This window comes from Chenopodium album, chromosome 20 (assembly GCF_948465745.1).
Source record: "Chenopodium album chromosome 20, dcCheAlbu1.1, whole genome shotgun sequence".
In the NCBI taxonomy this organism is placed as follows: Eukaryota; Viridiplantae; Streptophyta; class Magnoliopsida; order Caryophyllales; family Amaranthaceae; genus Chenopodium; species Chenopodium album.
Window position 1 is genome coordinate 32,804,933 of NC_137853.1, and position 22,725 is coordinate 32,827,657.

General features: G+C 38.8%; 3 protein-coding genes across 3 annotated transcripts; 2 read left to right on the forward strand and 1 right to left on the reverse strand.

The window, feature by feature from the left end:
* The first annotated feature begins 7,149 nt into the window (after nucleotides 1-7,149).
* Nucleotides 7,150-8,028, forward strand: LOC145597048 (uncharacterized). Its single transcript, XM_081653229.1, has one exon. The coding sequence runs from the start codon at nucleotides 7,150-7,152 to the stop codon at nucleotides 8,026-8,028; it is 879 nt and encodes a 292-aa protein (XP_081509355.1).
* Nucleotides 8,029-9,857: 1,829 nt separating this feature from the next.
* On the forward strand, nucleotides 9,858-11,315 carry LOC145597050 (uncharacterized). The gene is made up of 2 exons (XM_081653230.1): nucleotides 9,858-10,680; nucleotides 10,837-11,315. Exons 1-2 carry the CDS (start codon nucleotides 9,858-9,860, stop codon nucleotides 11,313-11,315), a joined length of 1,302 nt encoding a protein of 433 aa, XP_081509356.1.
* Nucleotides 11,316-18,986: 7,671 nt separating this feature from the next.
* On the reverse strand, nucleotides 18,987-19,738 carry LOC145599448 (oleosin G-like). Its single transcript, XM_081655831.1, has one exon. It carries the CDS (start codon nucleotides 19,736-19,738, stop codon nucleotides 19,253-19,255), a length of 486 nt encoding a protein of 161 aa, XP_081511957.1. The 3' UTR covers nucleotides 18,987-19,252.
* Between the last annotated feature and the right edge of the window lie 2,987 nt (nucleotides 19,739-22,725).

Sequence of the window (22,725 nt, forward strand, 5' to 3'; positions counted from 1 at the left end):
TTATATTTACATGCAATAATTGAAAAAAGTCATTTGGAGTCATTTTACATTGAGGGTTATTGTTATTGTTATTGTTATTATTATTATTATTATTATATCAAAAATCAAAACCTACAGAGTCAATCAATTTACAAGAAATTGGTGGGGAGCCGAGATACAATCTGGGCCCCCACCCCTCTAGCTATAGCGAACCCGATCCTGCTGAAGATGTGAGCAGCTACACGAGCACCAATATCCTGAGTCTTAGCGAAAGCCTAAACCCGCTTTAGCAACGCAATAGCATCCTTCTCTAATTCCCCCCAAGAAGAAAAGGAGAAAGGAAGAAAACCATAGCCAATAGCCCTGCAACGCGTACCATACTTGTCCCGCTTCCCCTGAGCCGCTGCCGACACAACACGACCAGGAACGAAGTCAGACAACCCCGATTGTGTCAAAGGTGAAGACCCCGTCAAATCAACACATACATCAAGGCCTCTATCCCATGAATAAAGCAGCACATCTGCTGGTCGTAGAGCCCCGCCGTTTCCTCCAATCAACCCAATGTTAACCTCCTTTCGAGCAGAGATTCCAGACCGAAAACAAATATCAACAAGGGTGTCACGAACAACATTGTGCCGATGTTTAATACCCACCATCCCAGCACAAGACACTGCATGATCCCCATAAATATCCCCGTCGAAAACCCTTGAGCAAACAGAACACGGTGTTGAAATGGAGAACAAAGGAACACCTAACCGGTAGCAAAGAACACTACGGTAAGTCTTACCATTCATAGTCTGACCCAAACCCGATATCGGGACCGTCCGCAACCAGGCCGAAGAGTGATCCACCTGCTGGGACTTCCATAAGGCTACCTGACGCGGAGTTAAGGAGAAAGTGGAATCCGCGGATGCAGTGACCTTCGTGAAATATATATCTGCCAACTTTTTCATGAGTTTGGGGGCAGCGATCTAACTAGGGTTACTCATAAGGTCGGTCTCCACAGCGCTGTTAAAAAGACTAAGAGCACCATCGAAGGCCGGTCCCGGACCAACAATACCAGAATGGCGAAGAAGCGTAGCCTGAAGACCAGAAGACTGCAGACGCGATGCAAGGAAAACATAAAGTCAAACATCACCCGCCGAATAGACACCCAAACCACCATAAGAAAAAGGTAAGGTGGCAAGTCGCCATTGCCAATCACCAAATCCAGGCCCCGAAGCTGTTACAATACGCTCCAAAGAAGCCTGAAGGGCCAAGTCAAAAGAAACATGTGCTATTTCAAAAAGACGAGGAGGACAAGTGCACGAAAAAGAGTTTTGAAACCCCAGTACACGCACGAAGAAGCAACAACTCGCATTGGGGATCATCGAGCTTAGCAACAACATCCATTAGCACAACGGTCTTCGACACTCTTTGTGAAACAAGCTCACCACAGAAAGAGGAATCAGCACTGACAGGGCCACCCAGTAACTTAACACCATGCACAGGACGACCAATATCCGGAGGAAAGACACCGACGAGACGACTACGAGGGTCCTCCGAGGGCCAGAATACTTCTGTTTTCTCAACGTTGACATGGAGTCCGAGACGAGGTCCTTCTGCCAAAATCAACTCCAAAACCTTTCCTATTATTATTATTATTAATAATAATTTTTTTCCTTTTTACTAGACACTAAAATATTAATGGTTGAATTGTTCATTATTAGCAAATGTATGTAAAAAAAATGCCAGCTAAAAAGGAGTAATTAAAAACTCATCCTTTGTCAGACTTATACCTTAAGATCATCACTGCTTAACATACAAGATTATGTCGTTAAATCACGTTTTTTAGAGTTTTCAAAATAAAGAATACTAGCTATATTCCAAATTCAATAAAGTTTTGATTTTTTTTTCGACTCAAATAAGAAGAAAAGTAACAATTACTAAGTCCATAACATATCGTCTCATTAATGAATACATATATACATAGACATACAATTTCATGTCCAACAAGATAAATAAAACTAAATCCTAAAAAAATAACCCTAATTAATAAATCTTATAAAAAGATAGTAAATCCTATGAAAAACAAATTCTCTAATTCTATTAGCAATGCATACATTTGAATTGACAGCACTCAATCTCTTGGATAATACGTGTTTCGAATAATAATTAAAAAAAAAAAGAAATTAATTAATGTTTCGATCTTGATGTTTTTGATCTGCATTACAAGAAAAATTAGAACAAACTATAAGTTATCATAAATCTAGAGGATAAATAGTAAAATTATTAATCTATTGTACACGAATCCATTCGATGTATCTAAAAGTTCATATTGTTGGCTATATATCTTGGAATGGGATCGGAATCCATGCATTCCATTATTTTTATTTTTTTTTGTTGGACAATTTTACTATAAAATCTCATACAACTTCACCTATCACCCTAGAATATCATACTATACACATCACTAATCATAGGATTCATAATCCATTCCTTTGAAATAACAAACTCTAATTAAAGATAGACTGATCCAGACAGGCCTAGTATGGATCAGACTATAACATTCATACTCTAACAAACTTTTTTTTTCTTCCTTTTGGAATCGCGGTATACTATTCATAAGTTGAGAGAATTTTATATATTACTTGCTTCCAATATATAAAAATTATTAACATAATTATTATAACAAGTCTTAATTGATCATTCTCAATTAGTATGTATATATATATATATATATATGTATTACAGAGTATATTATTTAACTATAGTTGTTAATGGTGAAATGGTGCAGTTAAAAAATCATTTAGAAAAAGAAGACATATTCCAATTCAATAAATCATACTAGTACGAAAAAAAAAATAAATAAATAAATAAAATAAAAAATAAAAATAAAAAGTGGGCTAGAAAATTTAAAGGTGGTCAACCAACTAAAACCAACTTATAAATACCGGTCACCCGTCACTCCGCACATCATTCTTCTAACATTCTTTATATATACACACACAAATTCACCACCAATTTACAACCCCATTATTTCTTCATCCCCTCTAATAATCAATCTCAACTAGTTTAGTCAACTTAACATTTTTGCTTCATAAAAAACACACCCAAAAAAAAAAAAAAAACATGGGTCATCCAATTAAACCAAAGCAAATCCTAGGTTCATCAAAGCTAGTAGCTCTCAACATACTAGAATCTGTAGCGGCTCTAGCATACTTGTGCGCCAAGTACACGAGTCGAGCCTCGAAAAAGCTCGTTCAAAAAGCCGTGAAGCCGAGAAATAAGCGAGTACTCGGCCGTGGTGGTGTGGAGAAAGATTTTGGCGAGGAAAGCTTTGGAGAAGATGGTGTGTGGCGACGGTCCATTTTGATGGGTGATAAATGTGAACCTTTGGATTTTTCAGGTGTCATATATTATGATAGTAATGGTAATAAGTTGCCTGAGACTCCTATGAAGTCGCCACGTGCTAGTCCTTTTATTGGTCATGGTTATCCGACGGCTGAGAATTATTAGGTAATAATAATAATTACCATCATCTTAATTATTCAATTATTGGTGGTAATTGAATTGATTAATTATTTTACCATCAATTATTGATATGAATAATTAAGTGGTGGGATGAGGGATAAGGAATTTGTGGTTTAACACCTAGATATGCATATCATTCTCACATACTTTGAATTTATAAAATATATTTAATGAAGCAATTAAAAGTTTGTACGAATGATATAAATATTTAGGTGATAGAATGGACAACTTTTGTGTATATATAGTGCCATAGTGTGCTTGTATTTGAAAATCATATGATAGAGGGTTTGGCATTCCAAACATGCATGTTTAGTGTTTTTAAATTGATGTTGCTTTGAGTATGTGTAAACTTTTTATTTTTATTTTTTGTTTTCTGTTATTTCTGTAGCTAAAAGGTTATTATTCAAATTTTCAAGTCTAAATTACAATATTTATCTCATTATTCAATGTTACAAATTTTAACATGTGGATGGCCACACCGTGTGGCCAGTTATTACTAAGGTTACTTCGTTAGCTAGTGTAATAGGGGTTACTTGATCAGTGTTGAAGGAGTTACTTCGTCAATGTTATAGGGTTACTCGGTCAGTATTATCGAGGTTACTTATTCAACATTATAAGAAAAACTTGGTCAGTGTATGGTATAGGGTAAGTGGCCATACGGTGTAATCGACCATACACAAAATGAACTGAAAATCTTTAGTGTAATTTTTAGTGCATTGATCCTTATCTCTATACATGCATGTTATCAAATATCAAATACTATACTGTTAATCTGTTATCGTGTTCAGAAAATCGTATACGCAGCTCTACGTGTATGAATTAAATATGAAAGTGAAAGTAACTACTAACTAGTAACTAGTCATCATTTCTTTACCCACTTGGTAAACTAGTAAATTACCCATCACTAATAGAGAGTGGTGGTAGTAGAAACGACATTAACTATATCAATCAATATTTTTAAAATTTTATTTGTGACGGGTTATCTACCCAATAGGTAAATGTAATAATGCTCGAAGCAGAGTTATTACTGTACTAAGTATTTAAAGTGTCTCAACAATTAAGAAATCAGAGAAGATGACTTGTATTAAAAGTTGAATTGAATTTGACAAGCCTTAATATATACAAAGACAGGCAAAAGCTATTGAACGAGAGCATTAGAGAAGATGACTAAAATTAATGATGTTACATTCGATATTAAGAGTGCGTGATAAAACTTTTATGTTACTTCACAATTAACAATTACTCCCTCTATCATTTTTTAATTAATTTTTACGCTTTGTTTACCTTTCTCTCACATAAATTAAAGATTCCAAATTAATATTGTTCATGATTATAACTTTATAAGTAGTCAAATTTAACATTAAAATTCCCTTAATCAAAAAAATAAAAATAAATTAATGAACTAAGACTAGTAGACTACTAACAAACGAACACCAATATTGAAATTTGAAAGCCAAAAATGGTGAGTCTAAATCTTTGTTAAAAATCCAATTGATGTGATTGGGGCCCTTTTAAAAAGTCCCTAAGTTTGAAGCAAACGATAAATTGACTTGGTAGTATGTATTGGGTCAAAAAACAAAGTAAACGAGACATTTGCCTTAGTAGTTATAAGATCATACTTTTTAATTAAATAGTTCTAGAAATTTTATCGATTTAATTGACTGACATGCTAAGTTTTTCAAAGTCGTCTCTTTCATTGCGGCTCCACGGCTCCACCTTACGTATAAGACTACAAGCACTACCAAGTCAAAGGATCTATATGTCAAATTAATGCTATGAATTTTTAATATATAATGGACAACTATGTTAAATATGGGTCAGAGTCATACCTTAAATTTGTTGGCAAATTGGGTGATTAATTTAAGGCCAAAAATGTCAATTGTATGGGATGATATCTAGGTAGGACCGATATCTTGTAAAAGCACGTGACCAAACTCTGAGTAATTGCGAAAAGGCGCCGATATGCACCAGGAAGCAGACATATCGGCTTGTCGGAATTCGGCACGTGGCAACAGAAGCTTGACACTTGGCGCAGGAGGCTTTGTATGGATGAGAGCCACCTGTCAAAGTGGATCATTATAAATAGTAGGTAAGACCTCATTTATGGGGACACGAATCTCTCTCTCTCTCTCTCTACTTTCTCTCTCATACTTATCTTCTTCTCTCTTAAACACTTTCTGACTTTGTCATCGAAGTGGTTATCCCCGGACCACCCCGGGGTTAGCTAATTTCTTCTCATTGTGTAGGTTCTCAGCTTGCCGATAGGAGTATCAGGATCTCAGGTCCGAGTTCTCGGGAAAATCAGATCCAGACAGAAACAATTTGGCGCTAGAAGGAGGGGACGTTGATCACTTCTATCGCCTAAGAACCTCACACAAAACGTACATATAACAACGATAATCATGGCCGGAAACAATGAAATACCAGTAGAACAACCTCAAGTGGAAATAGTGGATGAAACCCATACCTTAGAGGGTAACCAGTTTCACATGCCGATAACCTCCCCCGCAGGTGGAGGGGAGGCGGAGGATCCTATGGCGACATTCACGCCAGATGAATTGGAGACGGCAGCAAGAGTGATGAGTGCGATGAGTAGGAAGAGAAAGGAGGCTGAGGCGGCGCAGGCTGAAAGGGGGGCCGCTCAGGCCGATAGAGGATCACCGCACCGTAATCAGGAAGAGCAACACAATCAGTTGATGAACTCGCCGAGGAGATCCCAACATGGATCGCCGATAAGATCGCACACAATGTCACGGCGGGTTGAACAATCCTCAAGTCACACCGTGAGTACCAGAACCCAGCAGCAAAGAAGTTCGCAAGTAGATGGGCAGGCAGTGCGAACAGTGGTGCAGTTAAGGGCGTCCCCATTTGCCCAGCATATTTTGGACCAGCCAATGGAAAAGGTGAAAATGCCGACTTGTAGGTATGATGGGAGAGGGGATCCGGCAAGATTCATAACGTCTTATGAGGGGCACATGATGCTGTATACCAACTCGGATGCAGTCTGATGTAAGGTCTTTCCGACTACTTTGATTGGGGCTGCAGCCGATTGGTTTAACAACCTTGAATTTAGGTCAGTAGGCAGTTTTGAAAGATTGACCGAGATGTTTGTGGGTCAGTATGTCAGCAACATTGTGAGGCAGAGAACCTCTGGAGAATTGATGGCCGTGGAGCAGAAACCGGATGAATCCTTGAGGGATTACATTAGGCGATTTTAACAATGAGGCAAATACAATCCCAAAACTACAACAAGAAATAGCTGTGATGGCTTTAATGAATGGCTTGGCTGATTCTGATTTCAAACGGTACCTTACAAGGAAAAACCTGCCGACATTAGCAGCGGCGTTTAGCAAAGCTCATGATTACATCAAGAGCGAATAATTGATGAAGACAAGTAGCAGACATGTCGTTGCCGGAAAGGGGCAAAGTCAGTATGAAGGGACATCGTCTGGAGGAAGTAGGCCGAGAGCTCCTGCCCCAGGAAGGGGAGGAGGAAGCCGGCAAGATTCTAGACCAACAAGGCTGCAAATGTGATATAGCACTTATACTCCCCTGAACACACCAAGGGCAGCAATCTACTCAGTAAATCAGAATAGAGAGGATTGGTAAAGGCCGATTCCCATGAAGGCAAGGCCAAGGGATGTGAAGAAATATTGTATGTTCCATAGGGATGTGGGGCATTATACAGAGGAGTGTACGCAGTTGAAGGACAACATTGAGGAGTTGATCAGAAAAGGGCATTTGGCACAATACCGGTTGAACGCAGGCAGGAATCAGCAACCGGCACAAACAATTGAGAGGCAACGGATAGAGGCAAGGCCTGAAAGGGCGCAAGGAGGAATAGTCCGACAAGGGGATGCAGGAATACCACCGTTATCCACTGGAAGGGTAGATGTGATAGCGGGGGGACCGATTCATGGAGGGACAATTAGTGGAGCAAAGAAGCATTTGGCTGAACACCGTCATCTAGTTTGTGCTTTGGATGTGGACAATCGTCCTCGGCCAGCATCGATACCTCAAGTGGTGTTCACAGAAGAAGATGCAAGGGGTATAGTGTTCCCACATGATGACCCATTAGTCCTAATAATTAAGATAAATGGGGCTGACATCAAGAGAGTGCTGGTGGATGGAGGTAGTTCAGCAAATGTGTTGTTCATGCAAGCTTTTAAAGAGATGAATATAGGAAGGCAGTACCTGAAACCGGTATCATATCCCGTGATTGGCTTCAATGGGTCAACTGTAAGGCCAGAAGGGAGGATTGTGTTACCGGTTAAGCTGGGTGATGGGCCGCAAGCAAGAGATGTGATGGCAGAGTTCCTGGTGGTAGATGTTAAGTCAGCCTACAACGCAATTATCGGCAGACCGATAATACATGATATGCAGGCCGTTGTGTCAACTTATCATCTAGCAATAGCTTATGTGTCGAATTTAGGGGCTGTGGAGAAGGCGTATGGAGGTCAGGTGATGTCAAAGGCCTGCTATGTAACAGCTTTGAAGATCCGGTTGGCAGTGCTTCGACACCGTGTAATCCGATAAGGGAAGGCGAACCAACAGTTCAAGATTTAACTATGAAAAACTTTGATGCAAGGCCTGAGGAAACACCAAGGCCGTTACCAGGGGGAGAAACTGTCCAGGTTGAGTTGCAACCGGGCAATCCGAGTAGAACGGTGAAGGTTGGGGCTGATATGGATGTGGATACAAGATGCAATTTGATAAGCCTGCTGCGAGAAAATGCAGATGTCTTTGCGTTTTCGGCAAGTGAGATGCCAGGAATACATCCAGACGTGATGGAACATAAGTTGAATGTTGATAGAAAATTCAGACTGATAAGGCAAAAGAAACGCAATTTCTCAACTGAAAAAATAGAAGCAATCCAGGCTGAGGTAAATAAGCTCTTAGCGGCAGGGTTCATTGAGCCTTGCACGTATCCGGAGTGGTTGGAAAATTTAGTAATGGTGAGAAAGCCGACAGGGAAGTGGCGAATGTGTGTGGATTTTACAGATCTAAATAAGGCTTGCCCTAAGGATTGCTACCCATTACCCCGAATAGATAGGCTGGTAGACTCAGCCTCTGGTCATGCTATGCTCAGTTTTTTGGATGCGTTTTCGGGATATCATCAGGTTAGCATGCATAAGGCTGACAGGAATAAAATGGCTTTTATAACAGATGTCGGTGTGTACTGCTATAAAGCAATGCCGTTTGGGTTGAAAAATGTAGGGGCAACCTATCAGAAGTTGGTGGACAAGATATTTGAGAAACAGAAAGGCCGGAATGTTGAGGTGTATGTAGATGATACAATAGTGAAGAGTAAAGAAAAAGAGGACCATATAGCGGATCTGAGGGAAACATTTGAGACGTTAAGGAGATATCAGATGAAGCTGAATCCGGAGAAGTGCGTGTTTGGGGTCAGATCAGGGAAATTTTTGGGTTTTATGGTCAGTGAACGGGGGATAGATGCAAACCCAGATAAGGTGAATGCGGTACTCCAAATGAAACAACCAAAAACCATTCGTGATATACAGAGATTGACTGGAAGGATGGCAGGACTGACCAGATTTATCAGCAAGTCAGCCGACAAGGCGCTTCCGTTTTTCATGGTATTAAGAAAAAATAAAGCATTCGAGTGGGGAAAGGAACAAAGTGATGCCCTGGAAGTAGTAAGGAATCATCTTAGATCTCTTCCTACAATTGCCAGGCCCGAGAAGGGAGAAGTGTTGCAGCTATATATTTCAGCATCCCCAAAAACGGTAGCAGCCGTTCTGTTAGTAGAAAGGAAGAAGCAGCAGCAGCCGATATACTTTGTCAGTCATGTATTGAATGCGGCAGAACGCAGATATCCAGTGATAGAGAAGATGGCGTTAGCAGTAGTAGTGGCAGCTAGGAAGTTGAGGCCTTACTTTGATGCACATCCAATAGAGGTGTTAACCAATCACCCTTTGGAGAAATCATTGCATAAAATGGATACGTCTGGTAGGTTACTGGCATGGGCAGTTGAGTTGTCGGAATATCAAATAAGCTATAAGCCTAGAACATCCATTAAGGCTCAAGCATTGTCGGATTTCATTGTTGAAACCACATACACCGATGAAGAGGAAGAACTGGGAACATGGCAAGTATCAGTTGATGGATCAGCTACTGCCACGGGGTCTGGGGCTGGAATTGTAATAACGGCTCCAGACGGGAAAATGTTTGAATACGCCATGAAGTTTAAGTTCAAGGCAACAAATAATGAAGCCGGGTATGAAGCTGCAGTGGCTGGAATGCAGTTGTCAGTAGCGGCAGAGGCAAAACGGCTGGTTTTAACAACTGACTCTCAGCTGGTATCAAGTCAATTTAGTGGATAATATGAAACTCGAGAGCCGGTAATGGTGAAGTATTTGGAGAAGATGAAACAGTTAGCAGCGCAGTTGCAGTACTTTGAGATAAAACTGGTTCCGAGATTGAAAAATGCTCAAGCAGATACGCTAGCAAGGTTGGCAAGTTCAAGTTTTAACGACTTGGAAAGGACGGTCATGGTGGAGGTTTTAAAGCAGAGAAGCATAGATGAGATGTCGGCAGAAATTTTGTGCGTTGATGTTGGGGACCAATGGTATGATAAAATACTGGCATACCTCATCTATGATGCGAGGCCGACGGATAAGGAGGAGTTGAAAAGATTAAGGAAAGATAGCGTGTGGTTTGTCATGTACCAAGGTCAGTTATACAAAAGGGGGTTTTCACTGCCGTTGCAAAGGTGTATAACGGATTTTGAGTCAGCAAGGTTATTAGAAGAATTGCATGAAGGAAGCTGTGGTAACCATCTCGGAGCAAGAGCCTTGTCCAGAGAAGCAATGAGAAGGGGATACTACTGGCCGACGATGAATGCAGATGCAATAGCTTATGTTAAAAGATGCGAGAAGTGTCAAAAGTTTGCCCCAGTTATCAACTTGCCTCCTAATGACCTGACTCCGATATTAAATCCAATCCCTTTTGCCCAATGGGGAATGGATATAGTTGGCCCGTTCCCATCGGCCACGGGTGGAAGGAAATTTCTGATAGTGGGGATAGACTATTTCACAAAGTGGATTGAGGCAGAACCGGTAGTGAAGATAACGGCATCAGAAGTGAAGAAGTTTATATGGAAAAGTATCTTCACAAGATTTGGGTTGCCGATGGCGATGGTTTTTTATCATGGAACCCAATTTGATTGTAAGTCAATCAAAGATCTCTTAACGATGTACAAGGTGAAATTTGCTTATGCAGCAGTATGCCATCCACAGTCTAACGGCCAGGCAGAAGCAGCAAATAAGCAAATAATAACGGCAGTTAAAAAGAAGATCAAAGATGCAAAGGGTTTGTGGGCAGATTTGATACCAGAGATATTGTGGGCAAACAGGACAACAATTAGAGAGGCCACAGGTGAATCACCTTATACTTTAGTTTTTGGAACAGAAGCAGTCATACCAGCAGAAGTTGGGTTGCCGACATTTAGGATTCAGCATTACTGTGAAGACCAAAATGATTTACTCCTACGACAACAGTTAGACTTTTTGCCAGAGCTCAGAGAAAAAGCAGCAGTTAAGTCAGCTGCATTTAAGGAAAGAATGTCAAGGGCCTACAACAGAAGAGTATCTCATCGGCCGTTAAGTGTGGGAGATCTAGTACTGCGAAGAACAGCGGCAACCGGTAAGGGAAATGAAGATGGAAAGCTGACTGCAAGTTGGGAAGGACCTTATCGGATTAGAGATGTCGTCATCCAAGGATCATTTTATCTGGAAACTTTGGATGGGGCACCCCTAAAGAATGTATGGAACTCGGCTATGTTGAAGAAATACTATGTGTAATGTACAATTTTCATATGAAGCTGATATCAAAAAGGGTATCAGTGATGAATGAAGAAGTATTCAGGCAACGTGTGTTGGAATAGGCATCCTCCATTTAATAGAACACCGTTAAATGGGACAGACAGCTCAAAACCGCTTCTGTGAAGTTAATAGATATACAACCTGATCAGTTGTATACGTTGACTCACGAGGTTGCTGGTTCAAAATATAATACCGGCCAAATCAATTCGAGTATACGCCGATATGAGGCGTAGCTCAGAAAGTGATCGCCGAGAGGGTACCTAATTGGCTAAAACAACAAAGCAGTAGGTGACCAATGTTATAATCTGGACCAGCAATGAATAATAATTGCCAAGTATACATAGTTCCAACACGAACTATGTACACTGGGGGGAGTAGGGAATGAGATAAGTATCGTACATTGATAGTTTTTAAATGACAGGTTGTTATGATATGATATCTTCATAATTTGATAATTGTTGAAAGATGTCGGATATCAGATAAATCATCAGGTAAATCTTCGTTTTTGCAGACTGTCTTTCGCATATCTCTGTCTTTTGTGTATTGTGAATTGCAAGACAATGTAGTTACGATAACATTGTTTAATTAAGCAAATTAGCAAGTGATAAGTAAGAACAACTCAGTTACGATAAGACATGTTTAAATTTGCAGACGGAGTATAAACAACGAAAATAAAAATGAGTTAAGTGTACATGACAGAAAAGTTGACAATCGACAGGCATCACCACAAAAAAGGGGTATATGCCGATAAAACAGCATTGTCAAAATAAATGTTAAGACATACAAAAAGCAATAAAAAGAGAGTTACAGCTGATAAGGCCCAATAATACAAGACCCACAAGAAGATGTCGGTGATGACTGCCCGCCCCTTTAAGCTTGTGCGTTCTCAGACGCTGGAGAGTTTAAAATGCTGGGATCTTTAGGGCCGTCATCAGCACTGGGTACCAAATTGTACAAGTCCTCTTCAGAGAATTGTTGTGTCTCGAAGCCGGAAGGGATCTTGTAAGCTTCCTCGTTGAAAGCTTTTTCAACTTTGGCCCAATCTTCCTTCTTCCAGCCGGCAGCATGGGCAACACATCTCTGAGCAGCAGTCCAACCTCCATCGAAACGATCTTGAAGCTTGGAGCAGAACTCGTTCGAAGCTAAATAACGGCCCACGGCTCTCTGACGAATACCAGGCTTATCAGCTTCCATTTGTTTAACCTTCTCCTCAAGGTTTTTTATTTTAGCTCTGGCGTTGCCGAGATCCTTTTCAACTGAAGGAAGGCGCTCAATGGCCTTATCTTTTTCAGCAATTCGAGTCTTCAGACTCTGCACTTCCGATTCCAGACCAGCAACCTTTTCAGCCTTAACCTTCAGTTCCGACATCTCCTTATCATCTCTCTCTTTTATTTTCTTCAAATCATCTAAGGCTCTTTCAGCATTATTGATGATTTCCTGCATGGCACTTTGGCTGGAGGAGGCTTGATGATTCTTCTCCTGATAGTAACGGTACATCTCAACAAGCTCTGTACCAGACATGACGGCCTAAAAAAAATATAAGATAAACAGAATAAGTCTATAGTAATGATGTATACACGAACATAAAAATATGCAAAGGAAGAGTTAGAGTACCTTCATCATGTTATGCATGTGAGTAGCAGCAAGGGGGCCGATTGGACCAGCAGGCCTGTCCATCGGCAGAGTAAGATTGCTTAAAAGCCGATAACCGAGATTCCCACCTTGCATTGGGTCATCGGTAATCATAGATTCATTCCGGCCGACATCCATGTTGGGTTGCCAACGGTCTCCGGAATGACCAGCAGGGACGGCGAAACCCTTCAGAACTTCGTCTGGAAACCTTCCAGAGACTCGTTCAATCCATTGATTGGACCGATAAGTCAGGGCCGGAATGCTTGAATCAGAGCCAACTGTAGTAGGGGCCACTGTGACGGTTGGCTGAAGCTGACGAGGGGACTCGGCAGAAGTGAGATCTTCGATCTCAACCCCCTGAATAACCTTCTTCACAATGGCCTCAGGGCTCTTAGTTTTGGTGGTGGGTGGAGTCTTCTCGGACTCCGACTGGTCCTTCTTCTTCCCACCACGCCCTTCAGATTGTCTAGGGCTGGAAATCACAATTCCACCTCGCCGATTGGCCAGAGATGTCGTCTTTCTCTTTTTGGCATTGTCATCGGCCATGATCTCAACTCTTCTTTTGGCACTGATAGCTGGAGCGCGGCCGAAAACGGTAGCAAGAGAATCGTAGAGGCTTGAAGCTTTAGGGCAACGTCTGAGAACTCTTTTCCCGTCAGAGGATAAGCCGAGTTTCCTGTTGTCCAACTTATCAGTACCTGAGAGCAAAGAATAAAGAAGTTCAATCAGCCAAGGGTAAGTAATTTTATAAAAGAAACAAAAAAAAATAAGAAGAAGGTCGATAAAATAAACAGTACCATAATTGTCAGTCCAACAGAGACCGACACGAGATAACGGCGCGTTGCCCAGAATGTAACTAACATTCGGCACCCACACCTTAGGAACTATGCGGACCTTGCCGTCACCCTCGTCAAATTCTGAGACGTCAAAATGAGTAACGGCTCTCTCTTCATGTTTACCGAGATCTCTCTCGGGAATTGAGTCAAAACGAGGATGAGGCTGGAAAAAGGTTCTTCTCAAAGGAAAGTCCTCAGGAACCGACATGAAGAAGAACCTGACTTGCCAACCCTTGCAGCTTGTCATCTTAGGGTGGACGGTATATTTGTGGGGTTGGGTGTACAAAGACCACCACCCATCTGATTGACCATCTCTCTTCAGAGTAATCAGTCGTCTAAAAACGTTAAGGGTTAGGGGATAGTTTCGATACAGCATAACCCAGATGGTGGCAATAACGGCCCGAATGGTGGGAGGAGTCACCTGAACTAAACAGACGTTCCAGGCCTTCAGGATTTTTGCAACAAAGGGATGTAAGGGAAAGCGGAGGCCGAAATCTAAATGCTTCATATAAACGGCCACAGAACCTGCCGGACAATCTAATACTGAGGCTCCAGAAGGGGGAACTGACAGCTCATACCCGTCAGGTAAATTGAAAAACTTCTTAGCACGACGGCAGTAATCTTTTTCAATTGCCGTTTTCCTAAAATCATCATTTATTTTTGCCTTAGCCACTTTCCCATCTCTGGCAAGAGTAATAGGTTGTCGAAATTCAGCTTCGTCTGTTTCACAGTTATAGTCCTCGTCCAGGTTCTCTTCCTGGATAACCTCAGCCGTCATGTCAACAATGTCTTCCCTGCCCTCATTGTTGACACTACCTTCTTGAGTCTCGTCATCTCCTAAGACCGAATTGACGGCTGAATCATGAACGGGAGATGACGGCCCTTCCTGGGGGTTTACAGGGATACCAGCTTCTTGTTCTTCTTCAGAAGAACTTACAACCTGACCTTGCCCAGGTCTTTTGCTGGACTCAGCTGCCTTGGCGGCCTCAGCAGCCTCACGGGCAGCGACTCGAGACTGATAACTGGTACTCTTTACCCTTGGCATGGTGTTTATACCTATATTGCCAACGTTAGTGCCGTATTGATTAAAATAGCGTTTCCCAACAAAGCTGCGTAAGTGATAACGAACACTAACAGGCTCAACGTCAAGAATTTCAGTATCGGCAGGGATATCAGGATTAGTGGGGTAATAAGCACGTTCGCGGTGAGCAATAGTCCTATGTAGCATAAAAGCGCGTTTTTCTTCCTCAGAAGATAACGTCTCAAATGGATAATCAATATTATCAGAAAGGGAAGATGAATTACCCTGATTACTACCGGTTTCTTTGCCTAGGGATTGCCTAATTAAACGACGCCTAGCAGTACTAAGGTTAGGGAAGTTCTCTTCAACACTATCTTCAGACATTTAATTTAAAAATGAGAAAATAAAAATAAACATGCAAAATCAACGGTTAGGGAACGACAATACCTTCGACGAAAGTCGCTGATACGGTGTACTTAAAAAGCGAGAAGTGACGAAGAAGAAAAGCACGCCGAATATGCTGAGAAGCGCGGAACAAGATCGAGAAAAGCAAGAAGAGTAAAGCTCTGATTGAGGAACAATTGGCACTGAGAGAAAACTTTGGAAAATTGAGAAGTAAAATAATAAAAAAAAATGGCGGAATTTTGATCTAAAAAAGAAACTGAAAAGGCAGTTGAAATGAAAGGCGGTTCAGAGATCCAACGGCCCTAAATCGACAATCAATTTCAAAAAGCAGCGGTAGGATCTATGACACGTGTACTAAATTTCCCGCTCCTAAAAAAAACGGTTACGCTCCCATACTATAAAACATAACAAGTAGACCTTGTCTGCTATCGGCACACAAGGTCACTTGGGGGGGAAAACGGAGTTTTTCGCTCCCCCGTATTTTGTAACAAGTAGACCTTGTCTGCTATCGGCACACAAGGTCCCTTGGGGGGGAAAACGGAGTTTTTCGCTCCCCCGTATTTTGTAACAAGTAGACCTTGTCCGCTATCAGCACACAAGGTCACTTGGGGGGGAAACGGAGTTTTTCGCTCCCCCGTATTTTGTAACAAGTAGACCTTGTCTGCTATCGGCACACAAGGTCACTTGAGGGGAAAAACGGAGTTTTTCGCTCCCCCGTATTTTGTAACAAGTAGACCTTGTCCGCTATCGGCACACAAGGTCACTTGGGGGAAGTTTATATATTACAATAATATGTCGATGAAGTATAGCGGAGTATAAAATTGGGAGATACCACCAAAAATAACGCAAATGAATATACTACGGGATTATAACACTATACCAAAGTCGTCCTGAAAATTACAATATATATATATATATATATATATATATATATATATACATCTTCTCAGCAAAAGAATATAGGAGCAAATCTTCTCGGCAAAAGATGCAAGCCTCTAAGGTGTCCTCAAACTTCATCCACTGTGACATCTGAGTGGCAGTCAAATTGATATAATTTCTGAGCTTCATCCGTTGCAGTGTTTGAATATAAGCAAAATGGATATAACGAACTGCAGCGACAGTAGGGATAGCAATACAGTTTCACTGATGCATAGTGCTTGACAGAGTACAAGAAACGTTGTCATATGAAAATTCCAAAATATGATAAAATTCGAAGAATGAGAAGTGGAACCCAAAGTTTGTTTAGTTAGGTTAAGTTTGTCGACTACATTAGCTGAGAACGATGATGTGTGATCATACGTCCTCACTTGGGGGGCTAATTGTATGGGATGATATCTAGGTAGGACCGATATCTTGTAAAAGCACGTGACCAAACTCTGAGTAATTGCGAAAAGGCGCCGATATGCACCAGGAAGCAGACATATCGGCTTGTCGGAATTCGGCACGTGGCAACAGAAGCTTGACACTTGGCGCAGGAGGCTTTGTATGGATGAGAGCCACCTGTCAAAGTGGATCATTATAAATAGTAGGTAAGACCTCATTTATGGGGACACAAATCTCTCTCTCTCTTTCTACTTTCTCTCTCATACTTATCTTCTTCTCTCTTAAACACTTTCTGACTTTGTCATCGGAGTGGTTATCCCCGGACCACCCCGGGGTTAGCTAACTTCTTCTCATTGTGTAGGTTCTCAGCTTGCCGATAGGAGTATCAGGATCTCAGGTCCGAGTTCTCGGGAAAATCAGATCCAGACAGAAACATCAATGAAAATTAAGAGCGAGAAAAAATAATAAAGAATATAGGAGAGAAGTTCGGAAGTCTACAATCAGAGCCTATAATGAGGTTTTCTTCTAAAATCAATTGGCAATATATGGAGTAGCCTACTTGGATTATAAACTGAAAATCTTTTTGCTTTCTTTTGCAATGTAAGACAAACATTATTCACACTTGCATTTAAAAAAAAAAAATTATATAGCAATAAGACCACAAGGGATTGAGTACATGTTCACATGTACTGAATTGAGCTGAACTGAAGTGAACTGAATACAACTGAAATGAATATTTTACGAGAGAAGAAAATTAGGAAGTGAACTAAACTGAACTGATTGGAACTGAACTGAACTAATTGGAGCTGAACTGGACTGAACTGAACTGAAGATAAGATGAAGTGAACAGGTCCCGAGTAGTTTCTTTGCCTTTTTAAGTACTCCTTTCCATCTTAAATGCTTTTCTCAATTCATATAAGATGTAAAGTATTGATATAAGTATTTAAGATGACATTTAAAATTGATATAAGGTAATTTTTACAAAATGTCATAAATTTAATTGATATCAACTTTTTATAATTTTTACGCGTATTAAAATAGAAATATAAACATTTTAATATGTGTCTTGGAGACCGCACAAAGTCAAATGGGCAAAAATTAAAGGGACAAAGGGAGTAGTTGGTAAATTATACTCCCTCCGTTTCGTGTTAATCACAGCACAGTGACTTTTGCACATTCAAATGTTTACTTTAACCCATAGTTTTTATCAATATATAAAAAACATATGTAACTATGTAAAATATTCTTGGATTAGTTTTTATGTTTATTTTCACTATATTAATCTTTTATATTTGTTAATTATATAAGATTATAAATATTAATAATCAAATTTGAGCACTGACATGTGTCCTAAGTGTTGCGACTATTATAATCAAAAGAAGTATATGAAATATGTCTTTGTTGTTTACAGGGCCCTTTTAGTTAAGGAATCTGGACTCCAAAATTATCCAAGATGACACTGGCAAAAAGTCAAAATGGAACAATTAAAAACCAACAAAAGGAGTAAAAAATAGGAGTACAAGTGAAACTTTTATGGACTTCCTATGAAATTTTAGTCTCTGCTCCTTTATTTTCATGGCTGCCACATTTTGTAGTTTTATGTAGCCAAAATTGTCTTATTCGTGCTCCACGAAACTCCGCCACTTGAACTCTCCACTTTGGCTATGACATGCATGCATTAGACTCCATCATAACTTGACATATGCTACATTGCTAGCAATCTACGAATTGATTAACCTACGATTGGGCTAATATTCGGATTTGGGAATCAGTTCTAAGTGATTAATTAGATTCTAGTCCCCTCTCAATCGTTATTGAAATTCATTTTGTTTGCTCTACAACTAAATTGACCCTCCTATGCATGAGTCTCATCACAACAAATCAACAATTCACCTGTTATCTATTTTTTCTGCTGACATCAAGATCAATAACTACTACATATAAGAAATCATTATATGTAAATAATTAATCTGTTAATGATACTTTACATAATTGACAACTTCCATTTGATAAAAAGATCACACTACAATACGATACATGAAAATGCATCAAATTCATATAACAATTGAATCAAATAAATGTTCCCTTTATCAAAATTACAATCATTGAATAGAGAATATTGTAGTGCACTAGTATTGAATAGAGAATATTGTAGTGTACTAGTGAGGTGTGTCTCTCTTACCTTTTTTTGAGGGGTGTGTCTCTCTTACTTAAAGCTAGGACACGCAACATTTTCAAAGGGATACATTTTTGGTATTTGAACTAACGATTTGGATGATTTTAAGCCAAACTACTATGTATTGACATAATACAGCATCTAATTATATGTTTTTCTTGAAGGAAACATATTAATAACATTTGATTAGATTGCAATCAAGGATTTAAACTTTGAATAATCCTTTGTAACATATGCATATGTAATACTTCGTATATATTATATTCATCATTTAACAAACAAATTACAAATGCATTTTTATGTATACATCAAAAATTCAAAACCGAACAACATTAAATCAAGGAACTAGCTAATAGATCTATGGAACAAAATTTATAAAAATGAAAATACAACAAACACACAAAAAAAAAAAAAACAAATTATTATACGGTCCATTTAACTAAAAACTCAAGTTAATTTAATTGCATGGTTATTTTGATCCGTTATTCGAAAAAAATCCGATCAAAACCGGGTTATGGTTCATTTAAGCACCAGGAGCAGCATCCTTAACCTTACTATGAAGGTAACCACCATATTCTTTAGCATAATCCTTAACCTCTCGAGCCGTAGTCGCAATCCGGTTCCTAGCATAATCAAACCGGTCCGAACCGGGTGGGTGGAGACCGCGGGAGTACCGGTAAACCCATGATAGAACCGCGATGGCTGCAACACCAAACCCGCAAAGGCTGAGGAACCCAACGAGGGGTACGAAGACGAGGACAAAGATGGGAAGCCAAAAGGGGCTAGTGAGGACAATAATGGGTGCAAAAACAATAAAGCCTAGGACAATAGCGGTGATAGTGAAGCCAGTCAGGAGAAGAAGTATCCCGCCTACGATAGCAAGTGTGAGGAATCCGATGAGTTGGGATGAGTTAGGGGAGGAGTCTTGGATGCGGCGGAGGAGGGTGGTGTGCGGTGGTGGTGTGGTGGTTAGTTGGGTGGTGCGGTGAGGTCGGGTGGTGAAAGACATTTTTTAAGTACTCGTATGTCTTATGTTATGTTTTTATTTGTTTTGATAGACAAGATCATGCAAAAAGAGGAGGTGAATAGTAGGGTTAATAAGGAAAGGTGGGAGGGAGGAGGAGGTGACACGTGGAAGTGGGATTTGTGAGTGTTTTTGGAAATGGTGAATTTTAGGGACATGCAACCAAGCACGTGGAAGAAGGTAAGGGTGGAATATTAAGGGATTTTAAGGTTTTTTTTTAATTAATTAATTAATTAATTACATTGTTTTTGATTTTGTTTTATGATCTTGTTTTGCGGGGTTGTTTACTAAATTAGAAGTGAGGGTGATTATAATTGGTTTAGTTGGATGAGGTGTTTGGTTTGTTTGGATTTTATAGAGGAAAGGGTAATAATTAGTCACTTTTTTGGTTGTGATTTGGAAACAATTTTATTGAATGATTCAATATGGGTTTGTGATTTATGAATTAATAATGGTAAAAAAATTGTTTAATGATAGTCTAATGCCAAGTGGAATCTCCCCTTTTGCATTATTTTCTCTATTTGTCACGACATTTTTTAAGCATCTATGTTTACCGCACAGTAAGTTTTGGAGTTGAGAATTTGAGATCAACAAGATTATAATTAAAGTTTTGACAAGGGTGATTATTTCTACTAAGCTAGTTAAGGCAAAAGGTTTTATACTTATTAGTACTTTAAATATGAACATATATGTATATATTCTTTTTTTCTTTTCTTCTATTTCTACGGGATTTGACTTTTGAGTTTGTTTATTATATATATGTATTATGTAAATGTTATAAAATTGTTAATTTCCTATCAATTTTGCATCTGGTAGTGAAATCGCAATAGTTTGTTTGTTTGTGATTTGATGTGGATGTTAAAATTTTTAGAGTTGAAATTATTACAATAGAACTTTTGTATAATTTATGTAAAAAAAAATTGCAAATACTTTAAAAATTAACATTAAATACATTAAAAATGAACATACAACTATTTATAATGAATATATTTCATATAACTAGTTGCGTAGACTCGACTCATGATAATAATACGTTTGGATTAAAAAAATGTTTTATCGTTAGTTGTACGTACGTTGTTGAAAAGCCAATGAAGTGTTAACAAAACCTATCTATTTTTCTTTAAAATTGTTTTGTTGATTCGTAGTTTCTTATCTATGAACTACCTATAGATGTATAGTTTCGGTAAACAATTGCACACCTAACAAAAATAAGTAATAACCTGATGCGTCTCAAAGGAAAATTTGAATATTCGTGTTTAAGATTAAATTAAAGTGGACAATAGAGTAACAAGATAAAACTCAAAAGTCGCATCTTAGAGGGCATACAAGTCTCAGCTGTATGTCTAGTTTATCCCCAATCAAACCTTGATAGGAAATCCTCATCAATATCTTAAACTTTAAATCCCTCTAAATTTTGTTGAAAATATGTGTGGCCTTTAATAGGCATTACAAATAAGTTAAGTATCGATAATAACTTTTCAAATTATCCCTATTTTACTTTTAATACCTGACTGGGAAAATAAGATTTGGTGAACTCTCGGAAAGTTTTTAACTATCTTTGATCAAGTAAAGGGCTTATTAGAGTGTTTAAAATAAAATCTTCCTTAGGTAGTGAAGTCAATTTTTAAACCTAATTTTCACTTATTTGAACTTATCTTATCTATTTATCAGAACTTATTTGAACTTATATGAATTGAACTTATCAAAACTTATTTTAGTTGTATTTTATACTTGAATAACTCTTACTAGAACTTATATTTAATGAATTGAACTTATTACACTTGAAAAAAAAAATTGAAATGATTAAGGTGAACATATATATACCCTAACCAACAAGACTACATGCATGGTTATTTGCTAAAACTAAGTTTTGTACTCATTAGGCACATGCAATTGTCAACTTCTATATTAATGTCACAAAGAAAGTTTTAGATTCTATGGAGTAAAACAATTTGGTTAAATATCGAAATTCAATATCCAAATTTAGTAAACAGATGACAAGTTTACCACAAACTATTATTATAAGATGAGTGTAAAATTACCTTTAAAATGATCAAAGGTTATCCCTATAGACAAAAGTAATGAGCCGCACCCATTTGATCTCTTAGATAAACTTGGATGTTTATCTAGGTCTATTAATGTCATTTTCAGCTGTTAATAAGGAGTATGACGGTAATTTGACAGCTAAGTAAAGTACGAATACTTTTAATTGCCTTAACTCACCTAGGATTAAAGTCGTAACGACACTAACGATGGTTAGTAAAAAAAGTTGTTCACTTCGTCAAATGCCTTTTACCATGCCAATTGGACAATTAGCTTGGAAAATAGTTTTATTTTTACACATTATTTTATTACAATAATGCCAGTTGATAAAATGTTAGAGGTTTATTAAAGAGATTAACTTAGATTTCCTCAAAGTAAATTTGTCATCCAATTGTATAGAAGCAGCTATATTCTCATTTAAAGCTACCTTTCATTTCACTTCTTTTTCGATTTTCTACGTGTCCAAATGACCAAATTAAGAAAGAAATCAATTAAAAAACTATTCAATTTCCTTTAACTCTATCATAAAAGCCTGTAAAACATATTAACAAGGTTGATAAATTAACCACTAATCATATCTAAGACTAAGGGCCTATTCTCATGTGTTTATTTTCAGTTCAGTTTAGTTCAACTCTAATAAGTTCAGCTGAGTTCAGTCAATGCGAACATGCTCTAAACTTGCAACAAACACAAAGTCTTTTAAGTGGCTGGCCACACAGTGTGGCTAGTTATTATAAGGATTACTTCGTGTGTAATAGGGGTTACTTGGTCAGTGTTAAAGGGGTTATTTCGAGAAATTAATAAGGATTATTCGATTAGTATAATAAGAGTTTTTCGGTCAGTATTACAGGGGTTAATCGACCAGTATTATAAGGGTTACTTTATTTTAAGTGGTCACACGCTGTGGCTAACCACGTACAAAACAAGTT